General features: G+C 39.2%; 1 protein-coding gene across 2 annotated transcripts; it reads right to left on the bottom strand.

The window, feature by feature from the left end:
* Positions 1–1,860: 1,860 nt before the first annotated feature.
* LOC121528746 (matrix-remodeling-associated protein 7-like) lies at positions 1,861–16,060 on the bottom strand. Of its 2 annotated transcripts, none has more exons than XM_041816320.1 (4): positions 15,635–16,060; positions 8,890–9,103; positions 8,671–8,779; positions 1,861–3,219 (listed from the first exon to the last, which is right to left on the bottom strand). In XM_041816320.1, exons 1-4 carry the CDS (start codon positions 15,908–15,910, stop codon positions 3,105–3,107), a joined length of 714 nt encoding a protein of 237 aa, XP_041672254.1. In that variant the 5' UTR covers positions 15,911–16,060; the 3' UTR covers positions 1,861–3,104. The 2 variants fall into 2 exon arrangements, with proteins under 2 accessions (XP_041672254.1, XP_041672253.1); XM_041816319.1 differs by having other exon boundaries at positions 8,671–8,782.
* Between the last annotated feature and the right edge of the window lie 17 nt (positions 16,061–16,077).

A 16,077-nucleotide genomic window follows, 5' to 3' on the forward strand; every position in this document is an offset into this window, starting at 1 on the left:
TTTGATTCAAACCACTTATGTTTCAGTAAAATGATGCTCTAAATATTTACTTAAGTAAATACTAATCCATCTAAAGTTTACCCAGAGTAATGAGAACAGAGGTTTATTTTAGACACCTGAGAGGTTGAAACAGGTCAGGCTGGAAAATAAGATATTATCTTTCCTTCCTGTAAATGCAAAAAAAAAAAAAAAAAAAAAAGAGCCTTCCAACTAGATTGTTTAATTAAAGGCACACCTTTATAAGGAAGTGCACTGCAACATCGAATGTGGATGTCATGTGGTTCCTTTTTCATGAGAACGCTGAAGAAGACCACGGGTCAAACCATGTCTATTGTGCCTTAAGCCTAAATAGACTGCTCTAAAGGACATTTTGAGCACTGACCTTCCCAGTTTAAGTTTAGTGCTCCTTTTTTTTGCTTTTTTATGCTGCAGAGACTGCCTTAGTTGACAATTCCCATATTAAAGATTTAGTAAGAGACACAACTGATTTTTCTCCAGAAAACTACATCCACAGGGGTTCCAAAACAAACAGAAACTTCCTCACAGGAGCTTTAGGCCATCCTTATGTAAACGTTTGTTATTGTTTCTGCAAACAACTCTTCTCTTTGCGACATCCATGAAAAAAATCTGAGTTTTGACTGAACTCTGCATGATTGAAATAAAAGCAGACTACATTCAAATGATGCATTTATGTATTTTATTTAATAACATAGAGGTGTAAAATGAATGAAAACAATAACCAATCAGTTTGCAACAGAATGACAGTCCTCAAATGTGTATTAGCACTGTGCTTTGGTGTGGTTGTGAATTTAACTTCTAAGGACAAATCTGATGAGAAAAGAATATCTCTAAAATTGCACAGGTGAGTTTAAAGAAAAGTTTCCTCCTAAGAGCAGTTGGTGAATGAGTCCCGTTGGACATTTTGCAGGACGAAACTTTACAGGATGGGTACCCTCCCTGTTTCACATAAAAGATGAACACATTCAGTTAAAAAGCAGATTTAGTTAAAAATTAAACACATTTTATTTTTAATGTAAAACTACAGGTGCATCTCTACACATCTGAATATCATAGAAAAAATCATTTCTCTCAGTTATTTAATTCAAAAAGGGAAACTTTCATAACATGAGCAGATGACAAGGCAACAATCTATTGCTAAGTAGTTCCAAGTGCTTTTTCAGATGAGAGTAAATTTTTCATTTCGAATGGAAATAAAAGTCAGAGGGACCGGAGGAAGAGTGGAGAGGCACAGAATCCAAGTTGTTTAAAGGTAAGTGGGGAGTTCCCACAGTCAGTAGTGATTTGTGGTGCCTTGTCATCTGCTGGTGTTGGTCCGCTGTTTTATCAATCCAGAGTCAACACAGCTTCACCAGGATATTTTAGAGTACACTCTGACCTCTTACATCTATGGAGATGCTGATTTCCTTTTTCCAGCAGACCTTGATAATTCAGTTGCCATAGTACTGCTGTGTTTGGTTGGGTAGAATGACTGGTCTGACCTGAACCCTGTAAAGAATCTTTGGGATATGGTCCAGAGGATGATGAGACAGTAGATTCAGCAATACAGATGAGCTGAAAGCAGCTATCAGAGTAATCTTCCAAAGCACCTCAGCAGTGCCACAGCCTGAGCGCCGCCATGCCACTCAGCACTGATGCAGTAATTTCTGCAAAAGGCGCCCAAGTATATGCAAACTTTTCAGAAGGTTGATAATTCTACATTATAAATGATTTTTAAAACTGGTCTTTCATGATACTCTACAACGCCCAATTCCCAAAAAGTTGGGACAATGCGTAAAATGTGTATATAATAAAATAAAGTGATTAGAAAATTGAGTACAGCACAAAGACAAGTATTCAATGTTTAAACTGATCGGCTTTATTTAGTTTGTTTTCGAAATATCAATGTTTTCTAAATTTGATTCCTGAAACACATCCGAAAAAAGTTGGGACATGAGCATTTTCACCATTGTGTTGAGCAACTTAACAACACTGTAAAAGACTGGGGCCTGAAGACACTAGTTGGTGAAGTATTGAAAGAGGATTCCTATTCTTGCTCGATGTACATCTTAAGTTACCCAACAGTGCTGGGTTTCCATTGTTGTATTTTGTGCCATAGGTTTGCACTACATGCAGGTCAGTCTAGCACTCAAACTCTTTTACTATGAAGCCATGCTGTTGTAACTCGTGCAGTGTGGCTTGGATTTCTCTTGCTGAAATAAGGGATGCCTATGAGAGTGATGTTGTCTGGATAGATACCTTGCATTAAAATCTTTATGTACCTCTCAGTATCATTGATGCCTTCACAGATATGCAAATTACCCATGTCAAGGGCACCAATACACCCCCCACCATCACAGATGCTGGCTTTTTCCCCTTACATAGTCATGGAATTATCACCTCACCAATTAAACTTGTAGATTTTTTTTTGAGTATTCAACAACCTACTCAGTCTATTTTGCCTCTGTCCCAACTTTTTTGGAACATGTTGTAAGCATCAATTAGAATTTGTACAAATCTCATCTTTGTGCAGTACTTAAGTGAATATAAGTTGAAGAGTATTTGCAAATCACTGCATTCTATTTTTATTCACATTTTAAAGAGTGTCCCAATTTTTTTGAAATTGGGGTTTATAATATTTTGAAATGCTGTTTTTGTATGCTAAAAGCATCAGGATTAAAATGTTAAAAATATTTCATTGTATATGCAATGACTAGATTCAACCAAAGTTTAACTTTTTGAATTAACTCAGCAAAAAAAAAAAAGTTTCCATGATACTCTAATTGTCTGAGATCCTCCTGTAGTCTTTGATTCCTTCTTAGCTAGAAAATCCTCCCTTTTATCTGAAAGAGCCTGAGTTGTTTGGTGTGGTTGGTATGATTAACCGTTGGCTTTAACAGCAACAACACAATAAAACAGAACATATAGTGGCGTATTGACACAAGGATGACTGTTGTTTTGGTGGAAGTATAGAGTGTAGAATACTGTGAAAGAGTTTATTTAAGTATTTGGTGTACTGGAGTAGTCCTTTGGGAGCGCCCGCAGGTTGAGGGGCGCCATCAGAGGCAGGATGGCAAACACGACATGTGTCAGATGGTTGTGGAGCGTCAGATGGAGTAAAGTCTGAGCTGCTCCTCCATGTCTCCCTCTGTCACATCCCCAAATGTCTCCTTGTTGTCCTTCAGCAGCTGGAAGATGGCTGCCAGCTGCTCTCGTTGCACCCTGAGAAGACAAATATTAGAAATGTAAGATTAGGAAGGACAGAAACTAAAATTTCTGTTAACATATAGCACTAGTATCACTCATATTTAGAAAGCTTCAAATGAAATTCCCTCTTGAGCCTTTTCTAGTTTCTTATTACCACCCTTTTCTTTAAAACTGACACTTTCTCCTGGCTCTACTGCAGTTCAGCTCAGCAAAAAGACAGGTCACAAGGAAGCAGCTCGCCTGGCTTTCTCCAGTATAATGTTCACAACATATCCCAGATGTCAGCACAATAAAGACAGTCATTTGCTTTTAAGACTGGTAAAAACTGCTGGGGAGCAGGAAAAAGCAAACGGCTGCATTATTCTGTGTGCTTATTCTTAAAATATGAAGAAAGGAGATCATTAAAGTCACCAACAATATTGCTGGGCAAAATAATCTTTGGATGAGGCTCTGAGGTTCATAACAAGACTCAAGTCTTTAACTCATTACTGTACTCTGTATCAAGTTGATTGGTCTACATTGGTCAAAATCTTGGCATAACCTACAGATCAGTACTTTAACAGCCTGGAATCTGCTGCAGAAAAATTTGTGTCTGGGGAAGCTGATCTCTGAATCTTTTTTTAGAAAATAGATTGAAAGCATTCAAGGAAGACAAATCAAGTTGTAGTTGTTTCGACTGACAACTTACTGCTCTGTCACCCATGGTTTGGTTGAGCTATATTTGCAGTTGCTCTGTTTTTTATGTCTGTATCTTTGTTAAATGTGCTGCTGTCTATCCTGGTCAGGACACTCTTGTGAACAAGATTCTTAATCTTAAAAATGTGTCCCTGGTTTTTAAGTTGTAAATAAAATAAATAAAAATAAGAGAACTATTCTTTCATATCCTCTTATTTGGCTTCACTGTCAAACTCTTAAAGCAGCACTAAGAGGATGTAATAAGTGGAAAACTGAGACACCTGACATGTTAATCATTCACATGAGCAGGAAAACAAACACACCAAGCAATAAAAGCTGATAAAGATGGCCAACACTGTAGCTTATCAACTCATTATACATGGAGCTTCCAACTGTATGGACATGGCCAGGAGGTTTTGGTGACAGTTCTCTCTACAGGATCTCCCTATATTCAGCTGGTATGGACATCTAATAAAGATATCGCTGGCACAGAAAGAAAGCAGTAAGCTGATTAAGTTTGGAAATAAAATCTAGGACTGGATAAGGATAGGTTGGAAATGTTGAACACTATCCAATCAAAGTCGTTAACGATGCCAAGACAAATAGTCACGGTGTCGCAGTAAGGCTGCTTCTATTTGCACAATGGTCTTATCCGGTTTCCCAGCAAATAGACAGACAAGATATTTCCACCTGGAGAAGACAGTATTTGCAGTGGACAGTATTAACTTCATCATTGTCTCAAGAATAGAATGCAACAATAAAACTCTTGGCATTTTAGCTTGACCTCATTGCTCAGGTGCAACGATCTTAAGTTTAACCTAGACTGTGGTTTCCTGCTTCCTGCATGTCTCAGACATGACATGCATGTGTCAACAGAAATCTTTAATAAACTTACAAGGCAAACCAAAAACCTGTCCAAACAGACAATGTGTCCAGCTTTCAAAGTAGAGTTCTCAAAACTGTTTAATGTACCTATCAGACTCCTGCAGGGGTTTCCATCAGTATAACATCAACATAAATGAACATGTAAATTTTTGGGGGGTTTTCATCCATCACCTAACACTAACACTTCTAAGAAATGGAAAACTATGAGCAGTATCAAATAATACATTTTGGAATTTTAGTCCAATTATAAATATCAATGGTTCTTTCCCAACCTCATTTTTAACTTTAAAAATATATATTTCCTTTATCAAAAGAAACCTTTACTCCTCACAGTGTGACTAAAAGGCTTTAAAAGTGACCGCCTGTTCAATGTCCCAGTGCTGTATTATACACTGCCTCCTCCTTGTGGCAGAACGGGGAGTCCTCAGAGGATTAACTAACTAATACCTTTGTGTCAGCTGTGATGAGCTGAGGCCCAAACAACACCTGCTGTTACACCTTAAAGTCACACCTCCAATGTGGAATAACAGGGATAGCAGGAGGGTAGGATAAAGAGGGTGGGACCAGGTCAGCAGATCAGTCACTCCGTGGCCACATGAGGATTACAAATGAAAGAGGCATAAATCATTGCAAACAATACAGGAGTTTGGCTTTTCTTGAAAAGGCACAGGAGATGAGAGTAGCTTCTTTCAGCCACAACACTTCCACCCCTCACTCACAGAGAAACTGGATTAAGAGATGATAGAGTCATTGGGATTGCTTTAATTGAAATGATTGTACTCTGAATTCCAAGCACAAGGGCATCTGTATCATGCCCAAGCAAGTTTGACCCTCCAGTCCAGTTTATTCTACCAATGTGAGAGCTCAAGTATGTTACATTCTCTTGGCCCTCGATAGGAGAGGTGTGCTTCAGCATAGGGTGATTGATGCATGCATAGGTGTGCAGCGTGGACCTAATATAAACTTGATACGACTGTTCCTATCGGGAATCATTTTAAAGTGCCAGGGTTTGAGGACTGTTCCCTTCATGTGGTCTGTGTATTTCTCTGTTGTACTGCCTCAAGACCACGCTTATAGCAGACTCTGATTACAACATGGCAACCCAACTGCGCTCAGGGCTACTACTTGGGCTTGGACCAATGTGAATGAAGGCCTGGGAGTGCTGGGACAGAGTTTGCATAAGACAGAGAGATGTCAAAAGAAGCAGCCTCCAGAGATTTCAGTGACTGGTGCCCCTTTAGGAAGACTTGCTGGTTGTCCTGGAAGCAACATTTGGGGAACTATTCATCCTTGAAGGCTCTCCTAACTTCCATCCGTCTTCTCCGCTTATCTGGGGTCAGGTCGCAGTGGCAGCAGGCAAAGCAGGTCAACCCAGACATCCCTCTCTCCCCCACAACACTTTCCAGTTCCTCCTGAAGGATTCCAAGGCGTTCCCAGGCCAGATGGGATATGTAATCCCTCCTGCGAGTTTTGGGCCTTCCTTGAGGTCTCCTCCCAGTAGGACCTGCCTTGGAGACCTCCACAGGAAGACGCCCAGGAGACATCCTGATCAGTTGCCTGAACCACCGCAACTGTTTTCTTTCGACGTGAAGGACCAGCGGTTCTACTTTGAGATCCTTCTGGATGTACTAGCTCCTTGCCCTATCTCTAAGGCTGAGCCCAGCCACTCTCCCAACCACTTGTACCCAAGATCTCATTCTCTTGGTCATTACCCAGAGTTCATGAGCATAGGTGAGGGTTGGGACATAGACTGGTTGGTAAATTGAGAGCTTTTGGCTCAACTCCCTCGTCACCACAACGGTACGGTACAGCGCCTGTAAAACTGCTGACGCTGCACCAATCCGCCTGTCAATCTAACTCCAGATGGATGTGTTTCCCACATCCATCTGGAAAACCTCTGATAGATGGTGTTTGGGAAAGGGCAGAGCCTTTGAAAAAATACTCGGAAGGTGATTGGATGAACGTTCTGTCAATCACAATTTTACAGGCCAATCAGAGCAACAAAAACACGTTATGCCATAGCCGCTACCAAGGTGTGTGAGCGCCGCTACTGAGGAAAAAACTCCATAGAAAACAGCATAACCCGAACCATGGTGACTGTAGACATGTCAGTACACAACTTTTGCTGTTTTTGAAAAGAAAACAATTGCTCCTTGTTCTTACTTTAACGAAGAAATGTTGTCAAGGTCTGATAAAACTGGCGCTTTAGCAGCATCCACGCTAATCTCTTCCGCCATAGATGCACTGCTCCTCGTCGCTGATTGGTCCTGTCACTTTCTAACCGGGCCCAAACAGTTAAGATGGGAGCTTTGCAAGATGGATTTGCCAGTGAGAAACACGGAAACAGGCGGATCCATCAAGGTTATGGAATTGCTACTTTATCCAATTTTCAAAAAAGTAAATGGCAGTCTTCCTGTTGATTTGTAAATGTTGGCCCAATAGGTTTTTTTGTAGGTCCTGGCACGCTGAATATGCCAGGCAAATTTCAAAATCCTTGGTTTAACCTGCTGCAGGGGATAGTTATTTGAAATATTGTAGGGGGGCAACACTGAGACATTTAGCCATGCCCATCGACAAAATCAATTTGAATTGGTTTTTTTTTTTTTTTTTTTGCAAGTGTGAAGTAGGAGAGTTTTAAGTCTTTCATAAAACTACTTTCTGTTTCTTGGTGAACAAAAAACATATATTTGCCAAAAATAGTTTTCAATGGTTGTGTTTTTCTTTTGCTATTTGTAAGCGGTATTACAGAGGCCTGTGAGAAATGCAGCATCTTTTGGCTTTAGTTTGTCAACTTTGATTTTGTTTTGGTATGCTAGAATACAAGCTGATTGGAAATGTGTTTACTAAAAGTATTTTTGTTGTTCACCTCGCTTTTTTGTCTTTACATTAATTTCCTTTATCCACTCAACATCCTCCTTCTTTCTTTACACACTGTCTTTTTCCCCATTTCTTTTGATGAATGACACTCCCGCTTTTAAACAATGGCCCAAGGGAAATGGTCCTCACACTCACCTGATTAGTACAACTCTTCACAGGTGTGCAGGTCACTGCTGACAAAGGCACTGGTGAAGACCTGAGTAGGTTGCAACACATTGGCTATTTTCTAAATGTATTTTGCCGTGTAAAATAAAATGATTATAATAAACCTACAATGTACCTTGGATTGCTTTTTGAAAAACAGTTGCAGTTTGAATTTTTTGATTATTAAACCCTTTTCAAACTCAACCACCCCTTCACCAGATGAGCTGAAGATATGCACAAGCAGCTCACCCCAGAAATATCAGAACATTTTTAAGTTTATCATGTGTGAAAAGGTCATAACAGAGTATTTGTAGGAGTATAGAGAAGTGTCGCGGAAGAAAAGTGCAAGTGGTTGTTTTAAGTCTTGTGTCATTCAGTCTTCAGCTAATGCTCTGTGGAGACTCAATCTGGCCCTTACTCAGACTGACCCAACAAGACCGGCTGATACAGCAGCTAAAGAGGCTAGCAACACCAAGCACACATAAACACACGTGAAGACAGCGTAGAGGAGATTAGGAGGAGGATAGAGAGGACAGAAGGTGAAGCAGGTACAAAGACAGAGGTGAACTTAATCAAACCAGGGAAACCTCATAGGTCCTATATTTAAAATGGACATTTTAACAGCAGAAACATACTGCTCATTTTAAATGTGACCACATAAAAATTTGTGCGAAAAATAGGTGCTATTTTTATGTAGTGATTTTATTAGCTAGCTCTTGGGGACTCCTAAAATGACCTGTTCAACCACTACAGGGATCCATTAGATAGGTCTCTCCAAAGATTGTTTTTATACTAGGCCTTCTGAAGTCTTCAGTCTTTAGACCATATAAGTCTTTCTAAATTCTTCTGTATCAGGAAGTGAGCCTCATTTTTGTTTTTACCAACCTTTGTTCCTCCTCCAGCTCCTCTGTGGACATCATCATCTGCAAGTGGTGGGATCGAGCCTTTCCAGGAATGTACTTCAAGGCATCATTTTCATTTGACGACTCCTCATCTGCTAAATAAACAAAACACAAGCTGATTGGAAATGTGTGTGAAATATTTCTGTAGATAGGAATTGGTTCTGTGCATTTCAATTTTTTCAAAGTGTGCAGAAGTGCCCACCATTGACGCCTGGGCTCTCTGTGGCTCCTTCAGTCTGGGGGTGAGAGAAAGCACACTTTAGGAGTTCCTTATCAGAGAGCCCAATGAAAGACCTGCGGCTCTTCACCGATGAGGCCTCGGATGACGAGTCTACCTCTAAACTCATGGAGGTGGAGGATGAACAGTCAGCTGGTGCTGACTGCTCTTCAGTGGGAGCGTGGGAATGTGTGTCCTCCTGTTAGACAGTTAACAAGTCAAATCAGATCTAAAACACTATCTTAGAGACCTCTGCATCCTCAATGATGTTACTTTTCTTAAAAACATGATGAATACAACCAGTGTCATCTGTGAAGATATATAACTACAAATCCAAAGAAGTTAGGGCACAGTGTAAATAAATAAAAACAGAATGCAAGGATTTTCAAATCTCACAAACCCATATTTTATTCATAATAGAGCATAAACTGATGCTTTTACCATTTCATAAAAATATGAGCTCCATTCGAATTTGATAGAAGCAACACATCTCAGAAAAGTTTGGGACAGAGCCATGTTCACACTTTCCACATCTGGGAAGTAAGGAGACCAGTTGCCAGAGTTTTGGTAAAGGAATGTTGTCCCATTTTTGTTTGATGTAGGTTTCTAGCTGCTCAGCAGTCCTTGGTCTTCTTTGCTGGGTATTTTGTTTTATGATGCAGTAAAGTTTTTCTGTTGGTGAATGGTCTGGAGTGCAGGCAGGTCAGTTCAGCACTTGCACTCTTCTACATTGAAGCCATGCTGTTGTGACGGGTGTGGTATGTGGTTTAGCATTGTCTTGCTGAAGCATGCAAGGCCTTCCCTGAAAGAGACAGTGTCTGGATGGGAGCATATGTTGCTTTTAAACCTCTATATACTTTTCAGCATTGATAGAGTCTTTCCAGATGGGTAAGCTGACCACACCATATGCACTAATGCAACCCCAAACCATCAGAGATGCAGGCTTTTGAACTGTGTGTTGATATTTTATTTTATTTTATTTTATTTTAATTTAAGCTTCATTTAACCAGGTTGGTCCCACTGAGATTAAAAACCTCTTTTTCAAGGGAGACCTGGCCAAGACAGGCAGCAGCAAAAAACACAAAGTTACAACAGTGATAACAAGGTCCCTCTGCTCTTTAGTCCATAGGACATGGCATCCATGGTTTCCGACTTCTAATTTCGATTCATCTGACCACAGAACAGTTTTCCATTTTGTCTCAGTCCAATGTAAATGAGCTTCGGCCAGAGAAGGCAGCTGTGTTTATGGATCATGTTCATGATACAGCTTTAACTTGAATTCAGTCAGGAACTCTCTCATCATACATTTTAACAATTTTATTGCAGAGCGGACATACGGTTTTACTTGACGGTGAATGCTCTGCTTAAAAGATGCGCCCTGGGTTCATCAAACAGCATGCTTTGACTTTCAAGGGAGTGCATAGCTAGAAACCCCCCATACGGATGGATACAAAATTAGTCTAAAAACAATTAATACAGCATGAATCTCAATATGAGGATGCAGTAAGGTTTATGCCATAAAGGAGGGGGCTGGAGTGGAGGAGGTTAAGCTATGCCAGCAGCAGCAGCGTGGTGCGTCAGCATTAATGCGAGCAGGGATTAGTGAGAATTACGCCATATTTAAATACATCTCTGTGTTGAGAGAAAGAGCTGTGTTTGGCTGTGGGAGCTGGGAAGAGATAAGTAGGATCAGCTGATCACGGCTTTGTGTGTGACTACCGTGTCCTGCATGAACGCTGAACTTCATTTTGTGGATGGATGGGCAAACAATGTTGAAAAACAATGATTTCTGAGTGTGAATAAAATTTGGGTTTATAAGATTTGCAAATCATTGCATTCTGTTTTTGTTTACATTTTACACAGCATTCCAACTTTTTTAAAAACTGAGGTTAAAATTTACCGGCCCCATACAGCACACTACAGATAACTGTTGACATAAACAGCAGAAATTGGAGTTTTAATTAATATTTTTGCAAGAGGAGCTCTGGCCAAAATCAGGCTTCTGTGTCATCTCCTGTGCAGCCAGCATTCATGGCAGAATTTTATAAATATATTGAGTGTAAAGTGGGATAATTATAATAATTATCGTGTTGTAATACAGCTACATATGAGTGACTGGATGTTTGGCAATTAAACCTCAACTGGACCAAAAAAAAATCTATATTATTTAAAAACCGTTGCGTATACAGTCACATTTATAAAATATTTTTGAATCAGAAAAATGGATCCATGCTTGATGTAGACTATCATATATGACACAAAACAAAACTCATGCATGAAATGTGTAATTCAGTTTTTGGTTTTATTCTTTTTAGGCTCCATTTGAATTTTCTGACAATTATTTGATGGTTTAAATCGGACAGGGTTAAAGGCTCAGGTGAAGGGCATCAGGCCATATTCTTATCCATCTGTTTTGATCTGGTCAGTGACGAGGAACTGCTCCACCAGCAGTTATCTCAAGGGAGAACTCCAACAAACAAACCACCTGTGTGTTTTTCTCACCTGTTCTGGATGCTTATCTGGCCAACAGCAACTGCAGGTGTCAGGGATTTGAAAACCCAGGTATTTGTTTCACACCCTGTACCCTTGGGTGCGGATTTGACCCCTCCCCATGTGCTGTTGTGCCTAACTTAATGATCCTAGGGCAGGGCAATATGGTCAAAAAGCTTATATATAATATGTCAATATTTGTTAAGCTGAATGGTCATACTCAATATATATAGAGATTTTTTCTTTAACTGTTTAAGAAATGGTTTCCACAATCACATAACTATAAATTCTAATATGGTTCTATATAAGAACAAACAGTATTGAGACCCATCTAATAACACAGCAACTGAAATAAAAGACAAAAGGCAGAACCTTTCCCACAAAACTCAGAGTTTCTGTCACAGTCATTACTGGCCAAACACAGAGAAAAACTAGAGAAGAATGATGTTGGATTTTTGTCGATATCCAACATGCCAATATTTAAATATGCTTTTCGGACAAGAAATTTCAGTCCTTTTGGTCACACTTAAAGGTTAAAGAAAAACTGTATGCATGCACTTCCCTGGGGAAAAAAATGACATATTACTACATGTTACTGCTGACATGCAGCCGTTATCACTCTTTAATATCAGAGGAGCCCGCTGGCAGAGCAAAATCTTGCTGAAGCTGAGAAAAATCCTTTCCACCAAGAGCAGTGAAGATGCTCCGATAGTGGAAATCAGAGCCTGTAGAGATGTTTAAAATAACATTCTAGTATTGGCATATTTTTTCTCATCTTTTTGTTGGGTGTAAGGCTCCCAAAATGCTGACATTTCTCTCAAGTTTGACCAAAAACAGATCAGAGTCTGCCCAAGAGGTCACTACTTACGCCTGCTAAAAATATCTCTATATCAGCAATTAGAATTCTTTGATGCCAGCGTTAAAATGATGATGCTACACAGCAGATACATCTGCTACTGATATTTGTTCATGCCAGATTATTTGAAGATGTGTTGATGTCTGTCATTAGAACTAATACCAAGAATGGAGATTGTTGATTTTTATTGATATTAATACCTTTATTGATGCTCACTATTGATCAGAGTTTGTATCTGTGCCACTATTTATAATTTTCGATGTGTTTGGCTGAAAGATTAAATGATGACAGTACATTTTCATTTTCGGAGAGTTTTAAGCCGAGTAGAGTTGGAGCTAAAACGTTCCGATCAAATCTGATACATCTATTCTATATCCCTCCATACAAACACATTCCTCATATTCACAACTGCATTCATTGACGTTTTCATCAAAAAATGAATTTTCTTTTCGTTATGGGACATTCGAACACATTACATCATTTTACTGAAATTACTCTGATATGTGAGCTGACCTGATGACAGGGCTTAAAACCGTCTTTCAGCTTGTTGAGTCCACTTTTATTTTGCCACCACTGATTTCAAAGGTGGATTCATATTTTTAAGTAAAGGGACTCACTACAAAATTTGGGAGCACTTTTCAGTGATCTGATCTGAATGAGCAAAATTGTCCTGTAGCAGCTGAAGCCTGTGATATCAGTGTATGCCACTCATAGCGGTGAAAGGTACCGCATTTTAGTTCGACTTGTTGCACAATGCTGATATGCTTTACGCTTAGGCTCCCCTTGCAAAAACTGGTGCATGTCTTTACACCAGCGACAACATAAAATGAAATTATATCACAGAGCCTGTGACACTCTATTGCAGTATCAATAAGCTAGAATTGATTTTTGGCTTAAAAGAAAAAAAGAACATCTATCTCCATCCCTTGTGACACCTCTGATACTGATGTTGAATCGATGCATCCCTAAAGAAAGCTTTGTGTGTGGGTCTTTGCTCTTCTTTTCGTAAAGAAATCATCCAGTTCTGATAAAACCACAGCTTCAAGCTTTGCATGGTGGATTTTCCTGATGACAGATGTGGAATGTGGCCAATCCACAGGCTTTGTAAGGTTAAACAAAGTTCTGGGGTTAACCAATTCACCCTTCCTAACCAGCGAACATTGTGCACCATACAGAAACAACCCACATCCTTTTAACTAAATCCAACCTGTGACCTGACCTTGTGTACGGACATTTTGATCAAGATAACCTCTTTTAATCAGCCAGACATGAATCAAAAAGCAGTAAAATATGTCTGAACAAAAGGGGTCCTAAACCTGTCATATACAAATAAAACCAAATAAAACAAAGTTTTTCTTGGGTGAGCAAAAGTATTGAATCTGCTTATAAATGTTGTGTAATGTACAACAGATTATACCCAAAAGACTATAAAGCAGTTGAAATTGGCTTCATCTACCAGTCCATGCGTTCTCTTACCAATACAACTGAATGACTTTAATTAGATGAGCTGTACATTGTAAAAACATTCACTAGGTAAAATTTGCTTTTTTTCTTCTAGAAATGAGAAACCAAAAGCTGGTACTAACGCATCACATACCTACCATACCAAATTAAATGGCAGATTTCAGTGCTTCATTTTGGTACCCTGCCCCCCTGACCAGACTCCAAATAGACAGGCACAAAATGTGTTCTGTCTGAGCATCTTATATAAAGAAGTTACACCTTAACTTATATGTTCTATTGACATCCTCAAGATTGTTCTTTGAATCGGTTATGATTACAAGACAGCTTTTATTCATCCACTGCTGTTTACTATTCTTTTTTTGTGTGAAAGTATAGGTCCAGGCGTTGTCAAAGTATCAATTTGCATCAGTATCTGAAAAAACCCAAATGATACCCAACCCTGTTTACTTCTGATTTACATTACATTTACTGTTATGACCTTTGTAGCCGAACACTTACTGTACTTTTCCTACTTTTACAACACAATTAAAAAAATACTCTAATCACATTAAAGCCCAGAGTTGGGTGACTCCCTTTAGTAATGGTGAATTGTTATCGCACACGATGTCATTTGCAACTATTTTTCCACAATTATGTTTACTTTATTGTGCCAGTCTTTTTAACATTATAGTAGTTTATCAGATGCAACTGCATAACTTTAAGTAGGCCAGGGAAATATATACATTAATAACAGGTAACTGCGTCACAAGCTGCACCAGCTTCTCCAAATGTTTCAGACGCATTTGTGTTAAAAGATGACTGATGCAGGGGCATCTGAAGGAGCAGACCTTTGGGGGTGCTCAGCTTCTGATCAAATTGTAGCAAGCAAAGTTTCTTGCAAGTGTGTAATCCTCCTGTTACACTTTGTTTTGCATGAATATTTCCCTCCTTAACTACTATTAAGGAGAGAAATATTCACTGATGAACCATATTCCAACCCCATATCAATGAAGTTTTGAACACAGGACTTTTGTGTATCTACATGGTGCACTGTCACCACCTTTTTACACTGTAACCTCTGAGTCCATATACTAATAAGTAATTTACACGTCTGTAAAGTTAAAGGACCTAAAATAAATATCATTATTGTTACATAATTTGATTCTGTATTTTTCTGCTTTTATTGTGGAATTGATTCAAATTAAGAAATGCAAAATATGTGTCAAATTTCAAAATTCTGGTAGGGCACTTACGTTAAGTATTTTAGAGGTGCTAAAATGACATTAAAGGGTGCTTCAGTACTACTGAAAAGGATTTTTAAATGCCTTTGGACTGGTGATAAATACATTTCTGTACATTTTGATACTGCCAATCATTAAAATAATTGAGATTTTATCATTCTGAAACATAATATAAAATATACAGATGTTTTATATAAATATAAATGTTGCAAAAGTTTTTGTTCAATTTAGACAGTGCTTATTGGAGTTTATCTGCTATATTGGATGATACAAACAACAAGCCTGAAATTTGGTGTCAGAGACTTCTGTTTTTGTTGGCTTAGTTTGTTTGATTTTTTCCTAGAATCATGTCAAAGTTTGTAATTTTTGTTATTGTGACAACCATTTGGTACTTTGTTGCAGAGACATATTTTGAGAAATATTTTATCATTCAGCGAAATAAAGAAAGAAACGGACCAAGAGAAAAAGATAGGATGAGATAAATAATGAGATACTGTGCGTTTTTGCTCCATATGGCCAGCATTGTAACTTTTACTTAAGGGGAGAACTGAGTGCTCCACCTGTGACTGGACATGTGAGCTGTGGGAGGGAGAGTCATTTAAACAGATTAGGAGAGAACTACTTAATTAAACAAACAAACAGGCAGACCACACAAACCTGTCCCTGAGTGTACATGCTGTGGAAGAACCAGGTGACTTACTGAAAGCACTGATTTTACTACATCCCAGTGGTCGTGTGAGCTCCCGCTGATGTCGCACCAGTCGTCCCCCGTCTCCGGTTTCTTCTCCTTCTTGTCGGGTATATGACCGTTCAGCTTTGGCCCATCTTGGTCTAATCCTCCGGTTGAACCTCGTCCGAAATATCGCAGCGAGTTTGTCGCGTCGCCAGAGGACGATGAGCCGTTAAATAAGGATGTAGCGATCACGATGGCGAGAAGTGTGAAAATAGCGGCTGATAATAAAAAAGTGAAATCCATGATGGTTTATTTTTGGCTTTGTTATTATGCCTCCTCAAGTCTGCTCACTGTCTGCTGCTCTCCATTCCGCTGCTTGCTGTAATCCTCCGTAAACATTAACACCAACGAGCGGAGTTTACTGGATGTGGTACAATCTCCTGTCCGAGCAGCACGTCACATCCTTCAGT

The sequence above is a fragment of the Cheilinus undulatus genome, linkage group 20, assembly GCF_018320785.1.
Source record: "Cheilinus undulatus linkage group 20, ASM1832078v1, whole genome shotgun sequence".
Lineage (NCBI taxonomy): Eukaryota > Metazoa > Chordata > Actinopteri > Labriformes > Labridae > Cheilinus > Cheilinus undulatus.